A 21933-nucleotide genomic window follows, 5' to 3' on the forward strand; every position below is an offset into this window, starting at 1 on the left:
TAATTTGAGTACTTATAAATAATGCATGTAAAAATTATAATAAATAATCATATGCATTTATGTATTTATTAATATGAAAATAATTGTATTACAATATCTAAATATTACTGTAATATCTAAATGTTATAAATTATTATAATATAAACTATAGTATCATTAAATGTATGCATATTATTACATTTAATATTATTAAAATGTACACTGAACAAAATTATAAACGCAACACTTGTTTTTGCCTCCATTTTTTATGAGCTGAACTCAAATATCTAAGACCTCTTTCTATGTACACAAAAGGCCTATTTCTCTCAAATATTGTTCACAAATCTATCAAAATCTGTGTTAGTGAGGACTTCTCCTTTGCCGAGATAATCCATCCATCTTACAGGTGTGCCATATCAAGATGCTGATTAGACCGCTTGATTATTGCACAGGTGTGCCTTAGGCTGGCCACAATAAAACACATTATGTGCAGTTTTACTGTATTTTGGGGGGGGGGTCAGTATCTGGTGTGATCATTTGCTTCACGTTGCTCACGCAGTGCAACACATCTCCTTCACATAGTTGATCAGGTTGTTGATTGTGGAATGTTGGTCCACTCCTTTACAATGGCTTTGGGAAGATGCTGGATATTGGCAGGACCTGAAACACGCTATCGTATACGCCGATCCTTGCAACATGGGGCCGTGTATTATCATGCTGCAACATGAGGTGATGGCGTGGATGAATGGCACAACAATGGGCTTCAGGATCTCGGCACGGTATTTCTGTGCATTCAAAATGCCATCAATAAAATGCACCTGTGTTCGTTGTCCATAACATACGCCTGCCCATTCCATAACCCCACCGCCACCATGGGCCACTCGATCCACAACGTTGACATCAGCAAACCGCTAACCCACACAATGCCATGCACGCTACCGGGATTCATCCGTGAAGAGAAGACCTCTCCAAAGTGCTCCAAAGACTCCATCTAATGTGAGCATTTGCCCACTCAAGTCGGTTACGACGACGAACTGCTGTCAGGCCGAGACCCCGATGAGGATGACGAGCATGCAGATGAGCTTCCCTGAGACGTTTCTGACAGTTTGTCGAAAAAATGTGGCTATGCAAACCGATTGTTGCAGCAGGTGTCCGGGTGGCTGGTCTCAGACGATCTTGGAGGTGAAGATGCTGGATGTGGAGGTCCTGGGCTGGTGTGGTTACACGTGGTCTGCGGTTGTGAGGCCGGTTGGATGTACTGCCAAATTCTCTGAAACGCCTTTGGAGACGGCTTATGGTAGAGAAATGAACATATAATTCATGGGCAACAGCTTTGGTGGACATTCCTGCAGTCAGCATGCCAATAGTACGCTCCCTGAAAACTTGTGACATCTGTGGCATTGTGCTGTATGATAAAACTGCACATTTTAGAGTGGCCTTTTATTGTGGCCAGCCTAAGGCACACCTGTGCAATAATAATGCTGTCTAATCAGCATCTTGATATGCCACACCTGTGTGGTGGATGGATTATCTCGGGAAAGGAGAAGTGCTCATTAACACAGATTTAGACAGATTTGTGAACAATATTTGAGAGAAATAGGCCTTTTGTGCACATAGAATAGTACAACGAGTTCAGCTCATAAAAAATGGGGGCAAAAACAAAAGTGTTGCATTTATATTTTTAAAAAGCGTTTATAATTTTGTTCAGTGTATATAATTCTATTATTATAATTATTTTGGGGCAGCTTTTTGATGCTAGGTTCCATTTTTATTAACAACGAAAGAGCAGAGATAACAGGAAATAACGCACATTTTTATGTCATGAGGACAATAGTGATGAGCAGTAATATATGTGTGGCCACAACTACAACATTTATTTGTGTTTTCATTGTGCTTTTTTCCCCTTATGCAAAGTATAGGGCACATACGTTACAAAACTTGGAAGACACAGTTAAAGGATGATAGAACAATGTTTACTTCAAAATAGAGGCACATTATGGAAAAATACAGGAGACTAAAAGCAATCGAAAGGGTGCTGAACCTTTAACTGCAGAGCTGCGGGAAGTGGCACAAAAGTGTCGCGTCATTTACCAGTGACTTCAGTTGCGACTGAGTGGAATTATTATTGTTGAACTGGAAATGAATTGGCCCCATTTTCAAAAATGAGAGCACTCAGGCATGAACAGGGGGGTCATATCTGAGGTGCACAGTGGCAAGAGAGGATGATGGCATTTTAAATGAAATGGCAGGTTTACCCGTGGAGTGGAGCACAGGCTCTGAACGACGAAGACTACGGGAGTGGACGCCGCTTTGATAGCCTGTACTGCCTCCTCATGGCTGGCGTTCTGCAAATCTACTCCAGAAACCTATTTATCACACAGGATAACGGAAGGACAAAGGACAGAGGGAGGAGAGAGAGAGATAAGAGAGGATTTAAAGGGGACATGCATTTGAAAACAGGATTATTTAGCAAAAAACAGGTTACGATGTCAGAACCATGTGCACATTAACGTAAGCCCGCCCACATTTACATATCAACATGAGTTCATCTTGAAGAGTCAAGTTGCTGAAAACTGAATAACAGCGAAATAAGCCAGTCGTTTTTATATGCAACGACATTAGACAATAATAAAGAGGTCATATATAGAGGTCATGCCTGTCTTAAAGGTACAACAGCATAAACAGTAAAAAAAAACTTAATTACAGCTGTTTTGGTGCAAGAATTCTTTATAAGGAGAATCAGGGATGAATAAAACGCTACAAAACAAAGAATATGGCCCCTTTAAATTGGTTAGGAAGTAGAAAAGACCATAATATTAATGGCTTTAGTTGTGTACTAAGCAACAGAAAATGCATCCGAACATGTATGTGTGTGTCTCTCAGACCTGTAAGATCTTGTCTCCGGTTTTAAGGGCACCCGTGCGTCCAGCTGGGCTTTCTGGCAGCACCTGTTTGATGAAAATGCCCTTCAGCTCCTCTCCATTCTTCAGCCTCTTTATAACGGTGCGTCCGCCCACTATGCTGATACCCAGAGACTCCTGCGTCTCTAGCCACACCTCCACTCTGAGACCAAAAAAAAAAGGTTTTTGAAAGGCTTTTCAGCTCACCAAGACTGCATTTATTTAACTGCAGTTAAGAAAGTAATGGTGTGAAATATTATTATAAGTTAAAAGAACTGTTTTCTATTTGAACATATTTTAAAATGTAACTTATTCCTATGATGCAAAACTGAATTTTCAGCATCATTACTCCAGTAATCCTTCTAATATCTGGATTTAATGCTCAAGAAACATTTCTAATTATTATCAATGTTGAAAACAGTTTTGCTGTGGAACCATTTTTTCAGGATCCTTTAATGAATAAAAAGTTTTTACTGGTAGTGTATATATTTAATGAAATACTATAGTATAAAATAAAACAATATAAATATACTTCTTATTAACGAGGCTTGTTAGATTTATTATTTCTGATACAAAAACATTAAACCATCACATCCTGTCTCTATTACAGTCAACTGAGCTACGTAAACAGAGATAGAACATAATATATATATATATATATATATATATATATATATATATATATATATATATATATATTATTAAGTATAGAATATATGTGTGTGGTGTGTGTGTGTGTATATAGAATAGAATAAAATAAAATAATGTTTGTTACTTTGATCTTTATGCATGTCAGATAATGTGCAAAGAATGTGAAAAGCGCTATACAAATATACAAAATATACAAATATACAATATACAAATGTGAATTGAATTAAATAATACATTTTATATTTTTATATAGTATTAAAATATTTGTACTTTTTAACCTTAAATTTATTATAAATTTACAAATTCGTTTTATTTTAGGAAGCTGTCAATTATTTATGTCAATACTTTTTCATAGACACTTAATTTTCTTCGCTTCAATTTTTGTTGCTTCCACCTTTCTATTGAAATCTCTTGAACCACACAACTTAGTGTTTTTAGTGTGTTTTACCTGCGTGGGGGACCCCAGTGACTGAATGCAGGCGTCTCCTCACCTTCTCCCTCCTCTCTTTCTGGCAGATCACTGCGGACAATAGATTTACTGAATAGTTATAATAATAACCAAAATTCTTAAATTACCATCAAATTCTCAGTATTAATGATCAGTAATGCCAAAAAGTTAACTGTTACCTGTGGCCTCCTCTGGTTGGACCGGCAGCGCCCTGGTTTCTTCTCTTCCTGCTGCGAGAAGAAGTCCGCTGTACAGATCTGCAGAGCAAGACAGTAAGTTATAGATGCATAACATGTTATAGATGCACAACAGTCACATTGTCATAATAGACTGAATCAAACTCAAGCTCATTTAAAATTTATGTAAGATTCCGACTTTAATCATCTCAGATCTGTCTTGACAGTTCACAAAAAGCAAGTGACACTATTTTTGAAATACTTAGCCTGATTAAACAGCATGAATTCAACAAATGAATTTTAGTGTAAAAGCAGGAAAACATAAAGTATGATTTGAATTGGATTAATAACAAATAAAGAATTCAGTCATCCTACAGGCTTGTTTGACTTAAAATCTATGATACAAAAAATTAAATCAATGCATCACTTCCCATCTCTATTAAGGTCAACTGAGATACATACTGTAAACAAAGCTAGAATGTGAACACAACAATAATGATAGTATAAAATTATTATTTTAAGTTATGATTGATGATGTTGCATAATATATTTGGACATTATGTTGTTATCTTTTAAATTTACAATTTAATAATTTCTTTTAGTCTAAACATCAATACTGTGTGCATTGTAAATACAATAATTAATTGGCTATTAATTAAAAAAAATATCTTGTATGTGTACAAACCAAAAGGACACGCGCACGCACACACACACACGCATACACACACACACACACCATTAACAGCTGTCCGAGTCTCAGCTGCGTTTCACACCAATTTGACACAATTCATTGTGTAGCTCAAAACGGCATTTTATATCCGTTTTTCACTTTTTTTCAATTTCTCTACCACACCTGGGTTATAGCGCAGTGGTAGCTCAATTACATATATATTTTAAAAAAAGAGTTAATTGTGATAATCTAAGATAAACATGATCATTTTCTGATACTTGTACCATATCAAAAAGCATAAATCTCTAATTTCTGATTAACAACACAAATTTTAGTACTCTCAAAGTACTCTTAAACACTCAAATTAATTTGAGTATCTTATTTTTACATCTTTAAATATTTAGTCTTTAACTGTCCTAAGAATTAAAGCAGCACATTTGTCCAGCAGGTGGCATTATGGCTCTATTAGAAAACATGCTAATTACAATTCCTCACAAGGAATCAATCTTTATGAACACAAGTACTATAAAAAACGTATTTAATGACTTTCACGGTGTGTATTAGTTAGTAGAGATATGTTTTTAAAATGTTAGTACATGCTATCTCTGCATCTGTACTCTCAAAAATAAACCAATGACAACATGGTAATTTTGTTTGTAAACAGAAGTTAGTTAAGTGATGGATAAGTCTGTGTGTATTTATTACAGCTGGAGACTCACTCAGTGTCAGTGTCGGTCAAGGTAAGTTCTGAGCCTTCGTTTCTGGAGTCAGAGTCCGCCTCGCTGTCCGCTGCCTCCAACCATGAGGCAGGCTGACCTGAGAACAGACCTATAAATATCAAACTGTACCGAACTGTACTTATTTAAATAACCCTTGTTTTAAAGACAAACACTCACTGAGGGGAATTTGTGAGAGCTGCAGCTGAATCTTCTCAAAGCTTGTGCAAAGATCATCGTTCACCTCAGGGAACTGTGGCAGCAACCAACACAAGAGTTTCAATCAATTCATCTTGTGGGATTTGATCTTACATAAAAATAAATGAAATTAAAAATCTAATTCTGTGAACTTCATGACAGCTATGGATGAATCTAATGAAAGTCTAGAAGTAGTCCAGGTCATTTCAGCCCCCAGTGTTGCAGTTATGAAAATGAAAAATGTAAGCCAAAAGGTATTTGGACACTTTGTATGGTTTTAAAACCTATAAAATCATCTTTGGCATCGGAGTATCATTATGCATCACCTGTTCTTGCGGATCAGCTTGAGCATTGAACTGGTAGAGGCTGGATGTCGCTGGTTTTTCCCAGGAACGAGTCTTCTCGCTGAGGTATGAAGGCAGACTAGCGCTCCCTTGATCCTTCATGGTGTCCATCTCCTGCTCTTCATAATCTTCATCCACAGCCATCTCTCGCTCCAGGCCGGGCAGGAGGTCAACAGTGGTGAGGGGAGAGGCATAGCGAGGCTCGGCGTCAAGGATTAGCTCTGGCTCCTCGTCCAGGTCGTCATTTTCAAAGTCCTACACACAGAGAACATGACGTTTCAATTTAAATTTCTATCAGTTTTTCACACAAAACCAAGAAAACAAAGAGAGTTGTATGAAACACTTATATGGTGCATTTTTCGAGCATTATTAGACAGAAAAAGAGCAGTGTAAATATTCTGCTAAACATCTACTTTGTGTTCCACAAAAGAAAGACATAAAGGTTTGGAACGACATGAGGGTGAGTGAATGATGACAGGATTTGATTTTTGGGTGAATTATGGCTTTTACCGCCAATTTTGGTGGAATTTGAACCAACAACCTTCTGGTGAGCAAATCATCAAGCTAAAATGTTCATATTTATATCAATAGTGGTAAAAAAAAATAATCTTTAGTCAAAACATTTATTATACAGTTTAACTATACTCAGACTTTGTAATGGTTTCTGATGGGGGTCATTTTTGGGTAAAAAAAAACCTTTAAAAGCACACTGATAATAGTTTATAAAACGATTTTTGTGGGATTTGAATGTGTAACCTTCTTCCGACCAACCATAATCTTGAACCACAAGGCCATATTTATCAAATATGCGCAAACATTTTCATTTTTACATTGCCTAAAAACATAATCTTTAGTCAAAACAAGGCCCAAGAGGTTTACTACAAATTCTTGTGGGATTTGAGCCTATAACCTTCTGCCAACCAACCTAAATCTTGAACCACAAGGCCATAATATCAATCAAATACAAGCTAAAATGTTAAAATCAATAGTCCTCAAAAACATCATCTTTAGTCAAAACAAGACGCAAGAGTTTTCCCAAACTCAGTTCAAACCTATCCGACTTGGTTTCAGTTTCTGAGTTGATTCCCCCATACCCAAACTCTTGATAGCGAAACCCTATGCTACTTTATACCCCTTTTAACATTCTTCCCCCCCCTGAATCATTCGCTAACAGAAACGTCTGATGTTGGAGGGGGCGTGTAAGGTAGAGACATCTCACCTCCTGTCTGTCTGCTGCATACAAAGCAGCTCTTTCCATCCCTGCAACAGGGTGCCGGAGCTTGTCCTCCTCTCGCTCTTCCACACACTTACGGATCATAAGAGCTGAAAGCGCACTTTTTCCCCGCGACACTCCAACAAGCAGACTCAGCTCCTTTCTCACTCGTCTACCCCACCCCCACCCTTGCGGAGAGCAGAACCAATTTGCCATGAAAAATGTGCAGAGTCTAAAATCTTAATGGTGCAATTAGTCTCGTTTTGAGTAGATTTACGGCAGCACTTGACTCGGCCGCCTCAATTACATCTTTGCTAAAATTCAAGGATAATACGGTACATTTCAAAGGCCCATAGAGGGGGTCATGCATCACCTCCAAAAAGATCCCTCTCAGGAGGCTCGCTCATTTGTTCCTCTTTTTCCTCGCGCTCTTTTTCCTTTCTCACTTCAGTGCATGCTCTCTTTGTTAAATTACAACTGTAGTTGGGTTTCCTTCCTACATATTGATGGACATGAGCCTGTTTACAGATGTTTAGAGCAGGGGTCTTAAACTTTTTTCATGCCAAGGACCAACAACTAAACATTTAGTCTAACTTTATTTTAATAACTTCTGCTAGCTTAACTACATTTACTTGCATTTTTGTTTAAAATATTTTTTTCACAATTTTTGTTTTTGTTCTGTAACAATCTATATTTGGCGAATCTGCATTAAAATAAATATTTTTTTTTCTTTTTTACGTTTCTATGCATTTAATACTGGGATTTTTATAAGGTCTATTGCATATGTGAATACAGGACTATATAAGTACATATATTACACTACGGTATTCTTAATACTACGGTATTGCACTTTTTAAATCGAAAATACAGTAAATCAATTTTAAATAACCGTTCTATTTTAATATGCTATTTATTCAGCAAAGCTGAATTTTCTACATCATTACTCCAGTCTTCAGTGTCACATGATCCTTCAGAAACCAATGTAATATGCTGATTTGCAGCTCAAGAAACATTTCCAATTATTATCATATTCCTTATTATTATCAATGTTGAAAACAGTTGTGTTTCTTAATTTTTTTGTGGAAACTGTCAGCAATTTGATGATTTGATTAAAAAAAACAGCATTTAATTTAAATATAAATATTTACTGACCCTTTCAATCAATTTAATGAATCCTTGCTGAATAAAATTATTAACTGCTTGCAAAATAATTGAAGTAAAGGCGTATTTTGAATACCTCTGGCATAGATGAGAGAGTGTGGCTGACGACCTGCTTTGCCATTGGTTGCTCATCGGCGCCCTCTACAGGCCAAGAGGACTGCTGCCCACTACCTCTGTCCTCTATCTGTATAAAAAACAAAAGAATGCAAAAAATCAATAGAAAAAAAACCCGGACATATCACATGTAGCCTTTTGCCACTAGTAGGAGTTAACTATTTAGCTACAAGCCAAACAAGCTTGTTTGGCAGGCTGCATCAAGAAAAAAATTAAGTGGATAATAGTGAGAAAGTTTAAAATAAGAAATAGTCATATTGTGAGATATACAGTCACACTGTGCTGCAAGCGGACACTGTAATGATCCTTCAACTTGAAATACCCACCAATCTTAAATATTTACCCAAATAAAAACCTCCAGCACTGAATGTTAATACTATGGGAGCCATAATTACATACCGCCAGGGGTTTCCTGATTCCAAGGTAGACTATCCCAGGTGGAGCAGATTTGAGAACCTCTACAGCCTGGGCCAGAGAGCATGTGTCTAGATAGGCGTCATTGACGAAAACCAGCTGGTCACCCGGGAAAAGCCCGCCGTGATTGTCAGCTACCCCTCCAGGAACCACAGAGCGGATGACGATAACAGAACGTGCAACATCCAGAGGGTCCTGCAGAGGGCAATGCAGACCATAGCAAACAGAAAAATCATGAGCAGAATGGAGCAAGAGTGACCGTGATTTAACCTATACGTCACAGTCATTTCAAAAAGCAGATCATGACAACTGCCTTTTGAAGTTTAATTTATTTGTTCAATCTTAACACAAACATTTTAAACTGAACCAATGTAAGCAGAGAATAGAAGATTGCAAACAAGCAGCCTTCATTCCTGTGGTCATTTAAGTTAGGCAGTACCTTTTGAACTAATTTGAAAATACTTCATAACAGAAGTGACTGGGATCCACGCATTAAAATCTACTTACAAAAGAGCATGACAAACTTGCTGGAAGGCCAAATGAGGCCAACTTCCCACTTCCGACAACTTAAGTGCCACAGTATCAATCACATCTCTGGGGAGCTCTGCCATAAAACTGCAATTCAACCGATTTGATGTCTCCAACAATATATTTCATGACCCATATGGGCGGCTTTTATGTGGCGTATGACAATATAAAAGTGATTAACAAGTAGTTATTTGAGAGTAAAAACTGAAGCGGGAGCGCAGTCATTAGTAATCTCATCTATCTGCCCATGAACATTTACGACCAACCATGTCAAAAGACCGGCCGGACACCCAATCCTTGCATTTTTCAGATTTTAACATGAATCTGTTCTGCAGTTGACCCCATCTTCGGACAGGGCCACAAAAGACAGCTTTCGATCACAAAGACCACTCAGACCAAGGAGATAGCATATTATTGACAAGGATTGTTAACAATGAACTTCAGTGGAGTCCCTGAGTGAAACTGTGGACAGCGGACCAGTAAAACTTCACCCAGCCCAAACATAAAAACTGGGTCAGCAAAACCAGCAATTACTGCCTCCTGATTACCCAGTGAGCCACTGCTGTAAGGTAACCAGACGAGAAGAGAAAAGCAATTTCAGAGCTAGAGGAACTGAGGCCTGCTAGAAGGGAAAGAATGAGGGGGGAAAAAAGACAGGAAAAAGTTGGAGAGAGGATTTGAAGTTCCACTCCAGCTGGCGCTTTAGGAGGACACAGGCTGCATTGTCCGGCTGCCGGGTTCCAGCCAAGCATGCTTTGCTTTCCAAGCCCTTCTCTCATCCCACATGGCCAGTGATGTCAGTAGAGCAGCTTTTATATGGAAAAAAAAAGCCAAGAGGAACAGGCCAGCACAGGGGGCTCCTAATACGACAATACGTCACCTTGCTACAGAATAAAGAAGGTGATCAGTATGAATGTTTGCATGAAAGATGGAAAGAAAGAGCTAGGTTGCTCCATTTCTTATTTGTATTCCCATACAAATGTTCATATGATTTAGATGGTGTACAGTACATGGCTCATTGGGAGAGTAGCTGTCTTCCATGCTACAGGTGTGAGGAATATCGCAGGATCCAAAGAAAACAAAAATCCCAGAAGTTCCTGGCTGGTGTTGCACATTACAACATTTCCACACAACCGTCGGCAGCTAAAAAAAGCCATTGAGAATTGGATTAAATGAGTTTATGGCAACGGTAACAGTTCCATCATGATGTTTTCCTGGTCTACATAACCTTAATAATGGTCGAAACTCTCCGCTAGCTAACAGATGGGCATTAGCATTGGCTGCCCGGAATGGATCTCCCATATTTCTTGCTGGCTTAGGTTTACTACGTCTCCTCCAAGCGTTCCCTTTGCTGGCCCTGCTTGTCGAACGGGTTGAAATTCTTCAGTGTGGTGTCAGCCGGACAGTAAATCTGCTGTTTTGCAGGAATCAACGGCAGGCCAAGTCATCAGTTTCACTCCTGCGCTCTGATTCACCTTCAATCTTGCTGAACAGAATACCAGGAACTCCAGAACGTCAGTCTCTTGATTTTTCTCTTTTAATCTTTTTTTTGGTTGTTCTGACCATAGTTGCCTTGAGAGGAGAAAGGATGCCACTTTTACGGACAAGCAAATTGCACAATCACATCAATTCCTCGAAGCTATCCCACTAGAATAGTCAGCTTAAGTATGTTTGCCTCGCTTCATGTTGCTTTTGTTAAAAAAACAATAACTTTGGTTAGGTATAAGGCCATTTTAAATTACTCGCATCAATGTTTTCCAATGCAAATAATTCTACAAAGTGAAGAGTTAAGCTACAGCATTACCTCAGGTTGCATGGCAACAAGGGTCAAAAACTGTAACATGAGGCTCCAAGTTCAGACAATATAAACTTTTTGCTGTTCCTATTCAAAATATATCATGACATTTAAAGGAAAAAGAAATGCATGGCAAAATGTTACCCACTTTATTTGTTTTGAAATTTGTTCAATTACCATTTATTCGCTAATAGCTATGATATTAATATTGCGAGGTGCATTGAAGTCTTGACGCTAGACATGTAAAAAGAGTCACAATGCATCAGCCGTTGATTATTATAAAACTTACAGCTGTGGGCAGCTGTTTAACTTAGGAACAGGTCGCATAGACGGTGCAGAAATGATAATGGCAGTAAATCCAAACAAATCTCCCTTGGATCTGCTACAAATCGGATCCTAATATTGGAAGACACCGTTGAGAAACAGCATGGTGTTATATACATTTTTCATGGCTGAAAATCTTAATGCATATTCTTCTTCAACATATTAACATTTAGGATGGTGTCTGCAGTTGATTTGGTAGCTTATTTTCCTGCGAGGGTAATAAAATAGCCCTTGGTCAGTTTCTGCAGCTTCGGGCCAAAGAATAAATAAACAAGGATAAATAAATAATACCACACCGGGATGATTTGTGACTCTCCTTTAAAACATTCACTGGATGAGACTAAATGCTGTAATGATGTGCAGGTTAGGCTCTTTGAACCATCAAAAATGATTCAAAAATGCATTCTCTCAGATCTCTTCTCCTTGGACAGCATGAATTATTGGAGCCAAGCATTCACAACCTACGTAACAAATAAACTTGTTTTGCACAGAGAGAGTTTACAGCCCACTTGCAAAATGGCATTTGCAGACGAAAGACCCTTCTGAGAACATGTTGCAGCTCATATTCTGCATGTTCTTCATGCTATTATTTTCCACTACAAGTTTATTATTTTTGTGAACAGAGACATTTTCCTTTTTGAAGCTGGTGTTGGGCCAACATGCTACCCAAACAGAGGGTTATGTTAAGCTACATTTATCTTAACATAACATTTAGCTTAACATTTATATCTACCCTGAACCCTTTGCAGAAGAGCTGCTCAATCATACTTCAGTATAGCCTGGCAGCACCATGACTTCATACACAAATTCATTTGTTAGTCAGAACTTCTAGTAATGACTTTTAAATCACCATGTTATAATCCCGCTTAAAACAAAACCGTCACAGCTCAATTCTTCAGATCAGTTGACTTTCAAGACTCTTCAGATCAAGAGGACCTTCATTAATCTCCATTACCAGGATGGCTAGGACGACCAAGAGGGTCCTTCTCATGTTGCCATGCAGTGCTCTCTTACTTTTGAGATCCCCTTCTTGTCAGAGCAAAAAACCGAGCCGTGACTCCAAATGGTTTTGTCGTCGCCACTTCACGTCACTCACGCAGTCAGGGGTGTCATTTAGGGCAGAAAAACTCCCTGGTTTCCAGCTGTCAGTGTGACCGTGGGCTCCCATCAATCTAGCTGCGGTTACAAGGTCTCCTTGCTTTGGGGGTAATATTAGCAGTTGAGATGAGAAGAGTAAAAAGAGGGCGGTAGAAAGAGGGGGAGACAGAAGGTTCTCGAAGGCTCCAAGCATGTCTGCAGGTCTCGACGCGGCCTTGTCAACTTAGGCCTCTTGCTGGAGAGCGCGGCAAAATCAATTTCCCCCTTTGCAGACTGGAGAGGCTCGTCTGCCGCGGGAAACAGAAAAGAACTCAAGACGAAAGGTTGAGAGATTCTTCCTCCATTAGAAGACCGTAGAAGACCATACCCATCATTGCATTGTGGGAGTTGCGCTTTAGTATTTCTGGCAATTCCTTACAGCTCATACATTTATGGACATTTTAACACTTCTTTCACAACTCTGCAAGTGCCTACACCCCTCCTCCTCTGAATCAATTCCCACCCATCATGCATGAGGCCCTCGGGTTGAAAAGCGTTAGTTTCGGTGCAGATAAGCAAACATACGGGGCTAGGTGGAGGGGGCTCAGCTGGTGCAGAGCACGAAGACGGTGAGTTCGACCGAGGGGAAGCTGCACAGGTCAATATGGCTTCCAATAAACCCCAGGGTGCACCAGCAACTCCTCCAGAATATCTGCAAAGTAAGCTTTAGTACTACAGCCTCTTCATGACAATGATCTATGATCCAAGTTGCAGGACTGTGAATTTCTTCTCTTCTTGCCTTGGTTGGAATGAGATCATCTCAAATTCAGACCATCGATGCGGTATCGATGCAATTCGTTTGTATTTGTTCATGCTGCAAAAACAAACAAAAAAAACCTGCGTAGCCTCATACAACCTCGCAATAGCAATAAAAAAGAAAACAAAGGACTTTGAGTCAGCAAAACATATTTTTTTCTAGCTCAGAGCCTATGGACACTGTCCCTAGTTCCCTCCTCTATCCTCCATCTTCATTCCTTCATTTACCAGAGAGATGAAGAGAAAGGAAAAATTTAAGGGATCACTGCTCAGGTTATCACCATTAAGCAGCAATGTAATTCTGTCCATGTCGCCACGGACCACATCACTCACGGCAGCCTCTAACGAGGAAAGAAGCATACCTTACCATTAAAACATGATCCCGTTCACTTTCGCCATGATGCGGCAGCCATTTATTAAAGTCCCGATGAAGTTGCAAAAGAATGGGCATGCTTTTCTCCTGCCAATACCATTTCCCTGCATGAAATCAATTGGAACCAATGGCTAGATAATATAAAACACGAGGCGTCCCACAGGAGCGGTGGAGAGCAGGTCTGCGGGAGAGGTTCTGCATTCTAAGTGGCCTCATTACATGATCACTTCTGATTCAGGATCAACGTGCAGTTATGTACTAACCCTGATTAGAGGGCTAATGAAGGAAGGAGGAAAGCAGCTTTACGTACTAAGTGAGCAGAGCAAAGGGTTTGACGGTTGGCACGAGGCCAGATAAACAGCGGCCCTAGTCAGAGGTTTCACTGCTTTCTTTTGTTCAGTGTCCAAAGACTTGTGACATCAATGCAAGTTTCCTGTGATCGGACTTTAGTAAAGTCAAGGGGGATTCATTGAGTCCGGTCTCCTTTTTTCCCTTGCTTAAAAGAAAGCTGATTTTTTCTTTAATTGGCATTTTACAGAAAATATGGATCAATGGTACTGTTTTTGAACAAAATATAACATTTTATGGTCTGATATTTGTTATTACAGTTTTCGCAAGGCAGCAGTATTCATTAAACATTGTGGTCAGGGTGTTTTCTAAACTGCAGATGTATAAAACTTCTGCCATTAATTTACTCTAAACTAACATAAGGTTTCCAAGCAATCAAGAGGTTTCTAAGATATTTTCAGCCTTAATATGTAATTTTTTGTCATTTTACTAGAGTTAGATTAACGGATCATGAAAAATTAAGTAAAAGGGAGATTTTTACATTCTATCTATATGTTCTACATTTAAAATGTAATGGATCATAAAGACATTATCATAATATTTGTAAAATAGAGTTGTGATTGAACATCTTTCTTATCTGTTTGCATACTGAATTGTGATTTCTTGTATTTGTATTTAGTCTTGTATTTAATGCATATATTTATTAATTTATAGCCGACTTTACAGTGCATGTTAACCGCGTCGATTCCTACATGCAGTTGACATAAAACAAGACTGAAAGATATTTAATGATAAATATATGGGGGAGGGGGGCTAGGGGGGGTTAGAGAAATGAGGTAATTCCCCACCTGATAGTCAAGTATGCTGAAGCCAAGACCTTGTTTTCCTTTCTCTAGTTCTAACATCTGCACATTCGGAGACCATAGAGCCATTTCCCCTTCATCCTCCTCCTCCTCTTCTTCTTTTTCTTCATCATCCTTCTCCTCATCCATCTGCTTTCTCTCAGGGCCGCTTAACTCTGGAGGCTCTCCTTCATCGTCACCCTCTTGCTCTATTGCAAATGCCTGACGGTCCTGAAAAGAAAAGCACAAATCATGTTGAGCTAGCAGGGGTTCTCAATTGGTGGGTTGTGACCCAAAAATGGCTTGCATGAGTTCTGTTCTGATGAGATCAATTAATCAATCAAATGCTCAAATGAAACAAACTATAAAAAACAAGTTGAGCATGTTACACATTTTTCATATTGTAATTGAGCTTACGGAGATACAAAATAAAAAATATCATTAATTATATAATATAATTTATTATATTACATTTTTAACCTAGTTTGATTTCATTTTTTTCTTTTTACTTTTGTATGATAAACAATTTTGGTGCCACATGATATCCAATGTAAAATCTAGATCCTGATGCAAAATTAAAAGAGAACTAATGAGCAAAAATAGAGAAGTAATGTTTTATTTAAGGATATGGACAAACCTGTAACTCTTCCCTTATGCTATTGCGTAGACTTGTATCTTTGGCCAACATGGAGAGGTTATTCTCAATCTGTAAAATTAATACAAAATAAGCAAGCATATATTATTTTGCAGTTCTTTTTAAAGTATTGGCCAATTCCGAGTAACGTTCCGAAGTCAATTTTTACTCTATTTGGTAGTTGTTGAGTATTCATTTTGGACCCTGTGCATGTATGTTTCTGTTACCTGCTCCTGTAGGCTGGCTGAGGGGCTGGATGAGTGCCACTCTTCAGATTCAGGGAGGTATTCACTGCCCTCTTCAGCGAGACGTCTGCAGCAAACCAAAGTAAAGGGAGGAGGAACCTCTCTGAGGAACGCAACAGCCTCTCGCCTAGACTTCCCATACAACTGCACGCCATTCACCTGCAAATACAATACACATTTTATTGGGAGAAAATTCACTTACAAACATAAAGAATATGCAAACACTGCACGGTTTCCCAGATCAGTCAGTAGGGGTACTAAAAATATGGTCATTTATAAACTAACTTTTTTTGTGTGACAAAGTTAATACAAAAATAGTCTCTGTGACATCCGCTGGTCATCTTTGATTGGCATTTCATGGAGTGGGCAAGCCTGGAGCTGCTATGGCGAGTGGGGGCGGCACTGTGCCATCTGCCCAAACCAGGGGGAAGCTATAGGCTACAGACAAGCTTTCCCTTACACACACACATTCACACCATTGCTGCACCATTGGGCTTGCAAGCATCTAACAAGACCAAGAAAAGTATATTAGGATACTGGTTACACTGAAATTTGGGATTTTCATAAAAGGTTCCTCAACAAATGCATTAGCCCCAGGACGGAGCCTTGAGGTAAGCTACATCGCCTCCGGCCCTGCAAATCTCCCCTACTTTAACCATCCATCCGGCCTTTGGCCGCCAGACCAGGTGGGAGGGGGAAGCTTAGAGGGAAGGGGGCAGGAAGCAAGGCCAGTGGGGAGGTTAGGGCAGGGGACAGTCATGCAGATGGCCTCGGTCAGACTCAGGAGCCCTCCTGCCAGAACATCTATGAGCCAGCAGCAGCAGCAAGCCTTCCTGGAGGCTTGGTGCTGGCAGGATGCAAAGGTCAGTGTTATTAAGGCAACTGAGAAGGGGCTCACCAAAGCAAGCCAAAAGCAAAACTGCAGGCTGGCTAAACACTGGGAGCCCACCTAACCATAATGCCAAACAGAGAGGGTGCAGGGAAGACCCACGTCGCCAGTGTAGATGCTGGATAATGCGCTTTAATATTACTTTACCTCCAGAAGTTCATCTTCTGGTCGAAGTAGCCCATGTTTTGCCACAGGGCCCTCAGGAGCCACTGTAGAAATGTAGTGGTGTCCATCAAAAGAGTCTAGTTCCACACCCAAGCGCATTGTGTGTATTGGGAGAAGCTGTAGAAACATAATTTCATCATTACGCAAACATTGCGGGTCACTATGGAGTTAAAAACATATCTGACATTTAAGATTTAATATATATCTTGATATTTCCGTTTTCAAAAAGGGCTTGAAATGGTCATTTTTATGCATTAAAGGGTTAGTTCAACCAAAAATGAAAATTCTGTCATTAATTACTCATTCCAAACCTGTAAGACCTTCGTTCATCTTCGGAACACAAATGAAGATATTTTTGATGAAATCTGAGAGCTTTCTGTTCCTTCCAGTTACATGGACTATTTTAACAATGTTTTTTCTACCTTTCTGGGCCTTGAAAGGTGCAATGACTTTAATGTCAAAAGAGGGAAAGAAAGCTCTCAGATTTCAACAAAAATATCTTCATTTCCGTTCCGAAGATGAACAAGGTTAGGACTTCAACAGACCTTTTTGTGTGATCATGCATACAAATTGTTCAGGGTTATGAACAGATCCATTGAAACAAATTGATTAATGGAAATGAATTGAACTTAACTTGTGAGGAGCTAAAAAAAAACATCTAATATCCTAATGCCTTCATGCTTGCAAGTCATGAGACAAAGAAGGATTGCGTGCGTCTTACTTGCCTCCATCTCCACTATATATTATGAATATTTGATAGATCGTCCAGCCGTAATTTAGTGCTGAATGAACAAATGAATGAAGCATAAATTGTGACTGCTGTTTCCACGCTACCTTGGAGTACTTCTGTAGCTCAATATCATCTTCTATAACAGGGTCAAGCTGTACAACCTGTAAAAAATGAAATAGAATTCATTAGAATAACAAACAAACAAACAAATAAATATATATATATATATATATATATATATATATATATAAACTTTTTTTTTAATGTTTAAAAAACAAAACAAAACACAAAAAAATATCCTAAAAACAAAACAAAACAACTCCATAGTGGTAACCTGTTGCGGTCAACACACTCCCTTTATGGTAAATAAACCCAAACAACAGTATGTCAGCACATGAACTCAAATCCAGTAGGAGTCAATTGAGGCAATCTACGGCCAGATTTAGCTGGTCGATCGAACATCTCTTATCACAGCATGCGTAAGTGCCGGCGATTCTTGCTGGTGTGCAGTTTGCTTCATGTTTAATTGAGAGCCGCACTTAGCATCTGTTAACATTACTTCCCCTTCGTTTTTGCTTACCATAACATCGTAATGCGGACCAAGCGCCTGCTCCCATTTAGCGCGAAGCTCCATCTCCGTCAGCGGGGCCGGCTCTTGCACTACAACACACACAATAATGAGAGCAGCGTTTAAAGTCAATTACCGCCATTTGGGTGCCCACTGTCCGTGACAGAGTGAGTGGAAACGTATGACATTAATGTCAGGTGCCGCATACTAGCATGGGATTGATGTCAGGTTGACGGATGAATATAATCAGAGGGCTGAGAGTGCGCCGAGGGCAAGAGTTGAGAGAGGAGTCAGCAGTGATACTGCAGAAAACGACAACGGGACGCCAGGGAACAATATCGGCTGAAAGCCCAAAGGGCAATGGAGGCAAGTAAATGGGTGGAACAGGTTTTATGAGCACTTGTGACCCTTAACTATGATATGGGGTTAGTGTAGTGTGGGATTTCAGAGAAAATATGCTCTGGGTAAGAAAACAAAAGTCTAAACTGTAAATTTACCAGGTACTACTTGCCATGAATCAGGTACAATTTGGTGTCCCACTTTATAAAAAATAAAAATAATAGACACAAATCCTATGTTTTTTGTTTTGTTTTTGTGAGACTTATTAAATATGTTGATAAAACTTAACTAACATGAAAAGTAGCTAGTTTCAAAAGCATCAATAGTTAGTATACCACCTTAAAATGTTGATTTTGGCCTGTTAATCTTTTTAGTTGTATGCTACAAATTAAAAGCATACATCATAATGATATTCACTAACTGATTTTCAATTCATCACTGTAAAAAAAATGCTTTAAAATGATTATATTTTAAATTACCAAAAACATTTTGAAATTTAAACAATGAAAAAAAAAATATACACTATCGTTCAAATGTTTTGGGTCGGTAAGATTTATTAATGTTTTAAGTCTCTTATGCTCACCAAGGCCGAACTTATTAGATCGAAAACAGTAAAAACAGTTATAATGTGAAATATATTTTTGTAGTCACGGTTTTCTATTTGAATATATTTTTTATTGTAATTTATTCTGTGATGGCAAATCTATTCTTTCAGCATCATTAATCCAGTCTTCAGTATCACATGATCCTTCAGAAATCATTCTAATATGTTGATTTGGTGCTCAAGAAACATTTCTTGTTATCATTAATGTTGAAAATAGTTTTTGCTGCTTTTTAGGATTCTTTAAAGAATGGGAAGTAATAAAAAAAACAGCGTTTATTTGAATTACGAATCTTTCATAAATATAAAAAATTATTTACTGTCACTTTTGATCAATTTGATGCACCTTTGCTGAATTAAAATACACATTTTTGTGTTTAAAAAAAAAATTTTACCGACCCCAAACTTTATATTTGATGAAAAACAAAATATGGAAAGCCTCGTATAAGATGTATGAAAAATAAACTCCTTTTACTGACCACTTGTACAAAAAGCAAAAAATAACAACAACCGCATTTTTGAGGAGTTTAAGGCCCAGTTGTGGACTGGTATGCTAAAGCATGTTACATTAAAAAGTAAAGTCAGTGAGTGAGTGAGAGCAATGGATGCAGACCTGATTAAATTAGCATTTCTAACGCCTCACTCGCAACACCATTCATCACAAATGTTTGAGTACATTAATATAGCAATGCATCGCTTCTACACGTGGGACGTCAAACCCCAGCCAACATCTGCAGCCCAGGTGCGGCACAATGGAAAATATGGAGAACAGGGGAAATGTTGATCACGCCAATGGCTTGTTATGTTTATGTATCAGGAAAAACTCTGCTGACATCGAGAAAGAATGTCCACCGCCTATCCAAACGTCACTCAACATTCAATAAAGGGCAACATGGGAAAAATTACTACAGACCCACAAAAGTTGAGTAAATGAGGTTTTATATAGTACTTCCTATGTTTTTTAACTGCTGTGGGCATTTCTGGAACAACTGTGGACTATAATTATACCAACATGGACCGTTGTCAACCGTCTCTGTAATGAACGTTCTCGCTGTCAACTTTTGAATGATTTTAATGGGTCGAAACTGCTGGTGTGACGGAACTTGGAAAAAGTGCAGAAAACCCGGCAGCAACTAGAGTCCGTGTTGTCCACGTTTTTTTTAATAGTAGGGCTGAAACACATCTGTTTCCAGAGATTTTCAACTTCACAGGACACAAAAGAAACACATTTAATGGCACTTCCAGGGTAGTTATCTTTAAAATCGAAGGGTGAAATTTAGCAAAACCTCTCAGTTCGCTCTTATCAAATGACACATCAATGTACCAAAACAGTCAAGCACTATCCATAAAGAAAATATTTAAACATCTACACGCTCACATGGCAGTACAATTTCTAAGACCACAGGGGGAAAAAAGTTGGAGGTGAAAGCATGATTAAAGCGTTGTGTGTTTTGACTTGAGGACGGCTATCATTTTACACGTGCTATGATTCCAGCTTTGGGAAATGAGTCCCTGACAACCAATCATTGTTATCCCGGGCATGCATTGGCCCAGTGCAACAGAGCGCTTTATTTAGGAGTTTGGCAGGTACCGGGTCTTGTCCGGATTAATTAGGGCAGAATGTAACTAGAGCTCCGGGCTGCTTCGGCCTCAGCCAAGGCCTGCTCTTCCGCTTCCAGTATGCCTATCGCCATATTTATATCTGCCGACTAGCAAGGCTGAAACAATGCCTGCTAAGCTCGGTGTAGAAGCTGGCCTGAATCTAAGCCCCATCCAGAGGGGAGCGCAACCGGACCGGATTCCTCAGTCTAAAGCCCAAAGTATACTTTGTTTTTTAAGATACAGTGTACGTGACGTAAAATCCTAGTGGTGTGAACTCTTATATAGAGTTATGGTCTGGTTCTCAAGGGAGCACCTGGAGATGCTGCTGGGTACTCACACTTTACACGGCACACTTATCCTACAAGCTGTCGTCATCAATTTCCTCCTGACTGCTCTCCTTACTATACAACAGATGGAATATTAGGCTGCTGTCACTTTAAGACTGAATGCACGGACCGAATATGCTGACACATCCGGTTTCTTTCCCAACTGTTCACTTATGACATAACCGTGGCATAAACTTTCACTCTATGATGGTTAAACTTAGCATTGGGGCCTGGCGTCCAAACCATGGGGACTGGTCTGTACGGATCACGGATCAACTGCAATCAGCTGCACCCCTAATAATTAATGAACACACTTATCATCATGATTGCTATCTTACCAGAGATGGAAAAAAATCCTACTCCAGTATGTAAACGTGTCCGTGTCCGTGTCCCTGTTTCTGGTGACCATCGTTTGTTTTTACCACGCATACGCACCAGTTATGTGCAGCCCTGGTTATTGTAATCTTTATAGATATTTTTCTTGGTGTGAACAGACCTTTAATTAGTGCATGAGCACCCAACATTTCAGTGTAAACCACTAAGCCAATCAAAACAAAGTTAAGGGTGTTTTAAAGAGAGCGGAACAACTGCTTTCAGGCTGGTCTTATATCATTTGCAGTCTGCGATACCACCCAATGTTGTTGAGCACCTGTATGTGTGTGAACGGACTCACTTTTCTCCTGCAGCTGTTGTTTGATCCCACTCAGAGCAGGGTCCATGGACTCAACCACAGAGCCCCTCTGATCCGCACGCGCCTTGATCTCAGACGATCTCTTCAGAGACACACGCGACGACTCTCTCTGGACT

At 39.2% G+C, this 21933-nt stretch overlaps 1 protein-coding gene across 6 annotated transcripts in view; it reads right to left on the minus strand.

The window, feature by feature from the left end:
- patj (PATJ crumbs cell polarity complex component) overlaps nt 1–21933 on the minus strand; it is a 124051-nt gene that overhangs the window by 72231 nt on the left and 29887 nt on the right. For all 6 annotated transcript variants that reach the window (XR_013203339.1, XM_077226353.1, XM_077226354.1 and 3 more), the window contains 16 exons: nt 21800–21931; nt 18271–18350; nt 17795–17851; nt 16943–17077; nt 15889–16065; nt 15665–15733; nt 15034–15258; nt 8970–9179; nt 8533–8640; nt 6065–6337; nt 5721–5793; nt 5544–5640; nt 4158–4235; nt 3979–4050; nt 2865–3042; nt 2235–2345 (listed from right to left, as the gene is read on the minus strand). Coding sequence is in view for 5 of the 6 variants with exons in the window: in XM_077226353.1 (XP_077082468.1) it covers nt 2235–2345; nt 2865–3042; nt 3979–4050; nt 4158–4235; nt 5544–5640; nt 5721–5793; nt 6065–6337; nt 8533–8640; nt 8970–9179; nt 15034–15258; nt 15665–15733; nt 15889–16065; nt 16943–17077; nt 17795–17851; nt 18271–18350; nt 21800–21931 (2075 nt within the window). In the remaining variant the exon portion in view is untranslated. The remainder of the gene's footprint in view (nt 1–2234; nt 2346–2864; nt 3043–3978; nt 4051–4157; nt 4236–5543; nt 5641–5720; nt 5794–6064; nt 6338–8532; nt 8641–8969; nt 9180–15033; nt 15259–15664; nt 15734–15888; nt 16066–16942; nt 17078–17794; nt 17852–18270; nt 18351–21799; nt 21932–21933) is intronic.

Source organism: Siphateles boraxobius, unplaced genomic scaffold, assembly GCF_051911475.1.
Source record: "Siphateles boraxobius isolate OS27281-9 unplaced genomic scaffold, OSU_SipBor_1 13, whole genome shotgun sequence".
Taxonomy (NCBI): Eukaryota; Metazoa; Chordata; class Actinopteri; order Cypriniformes; family Leuciscidae; genus Siphateles; species Siphateles boraxobius.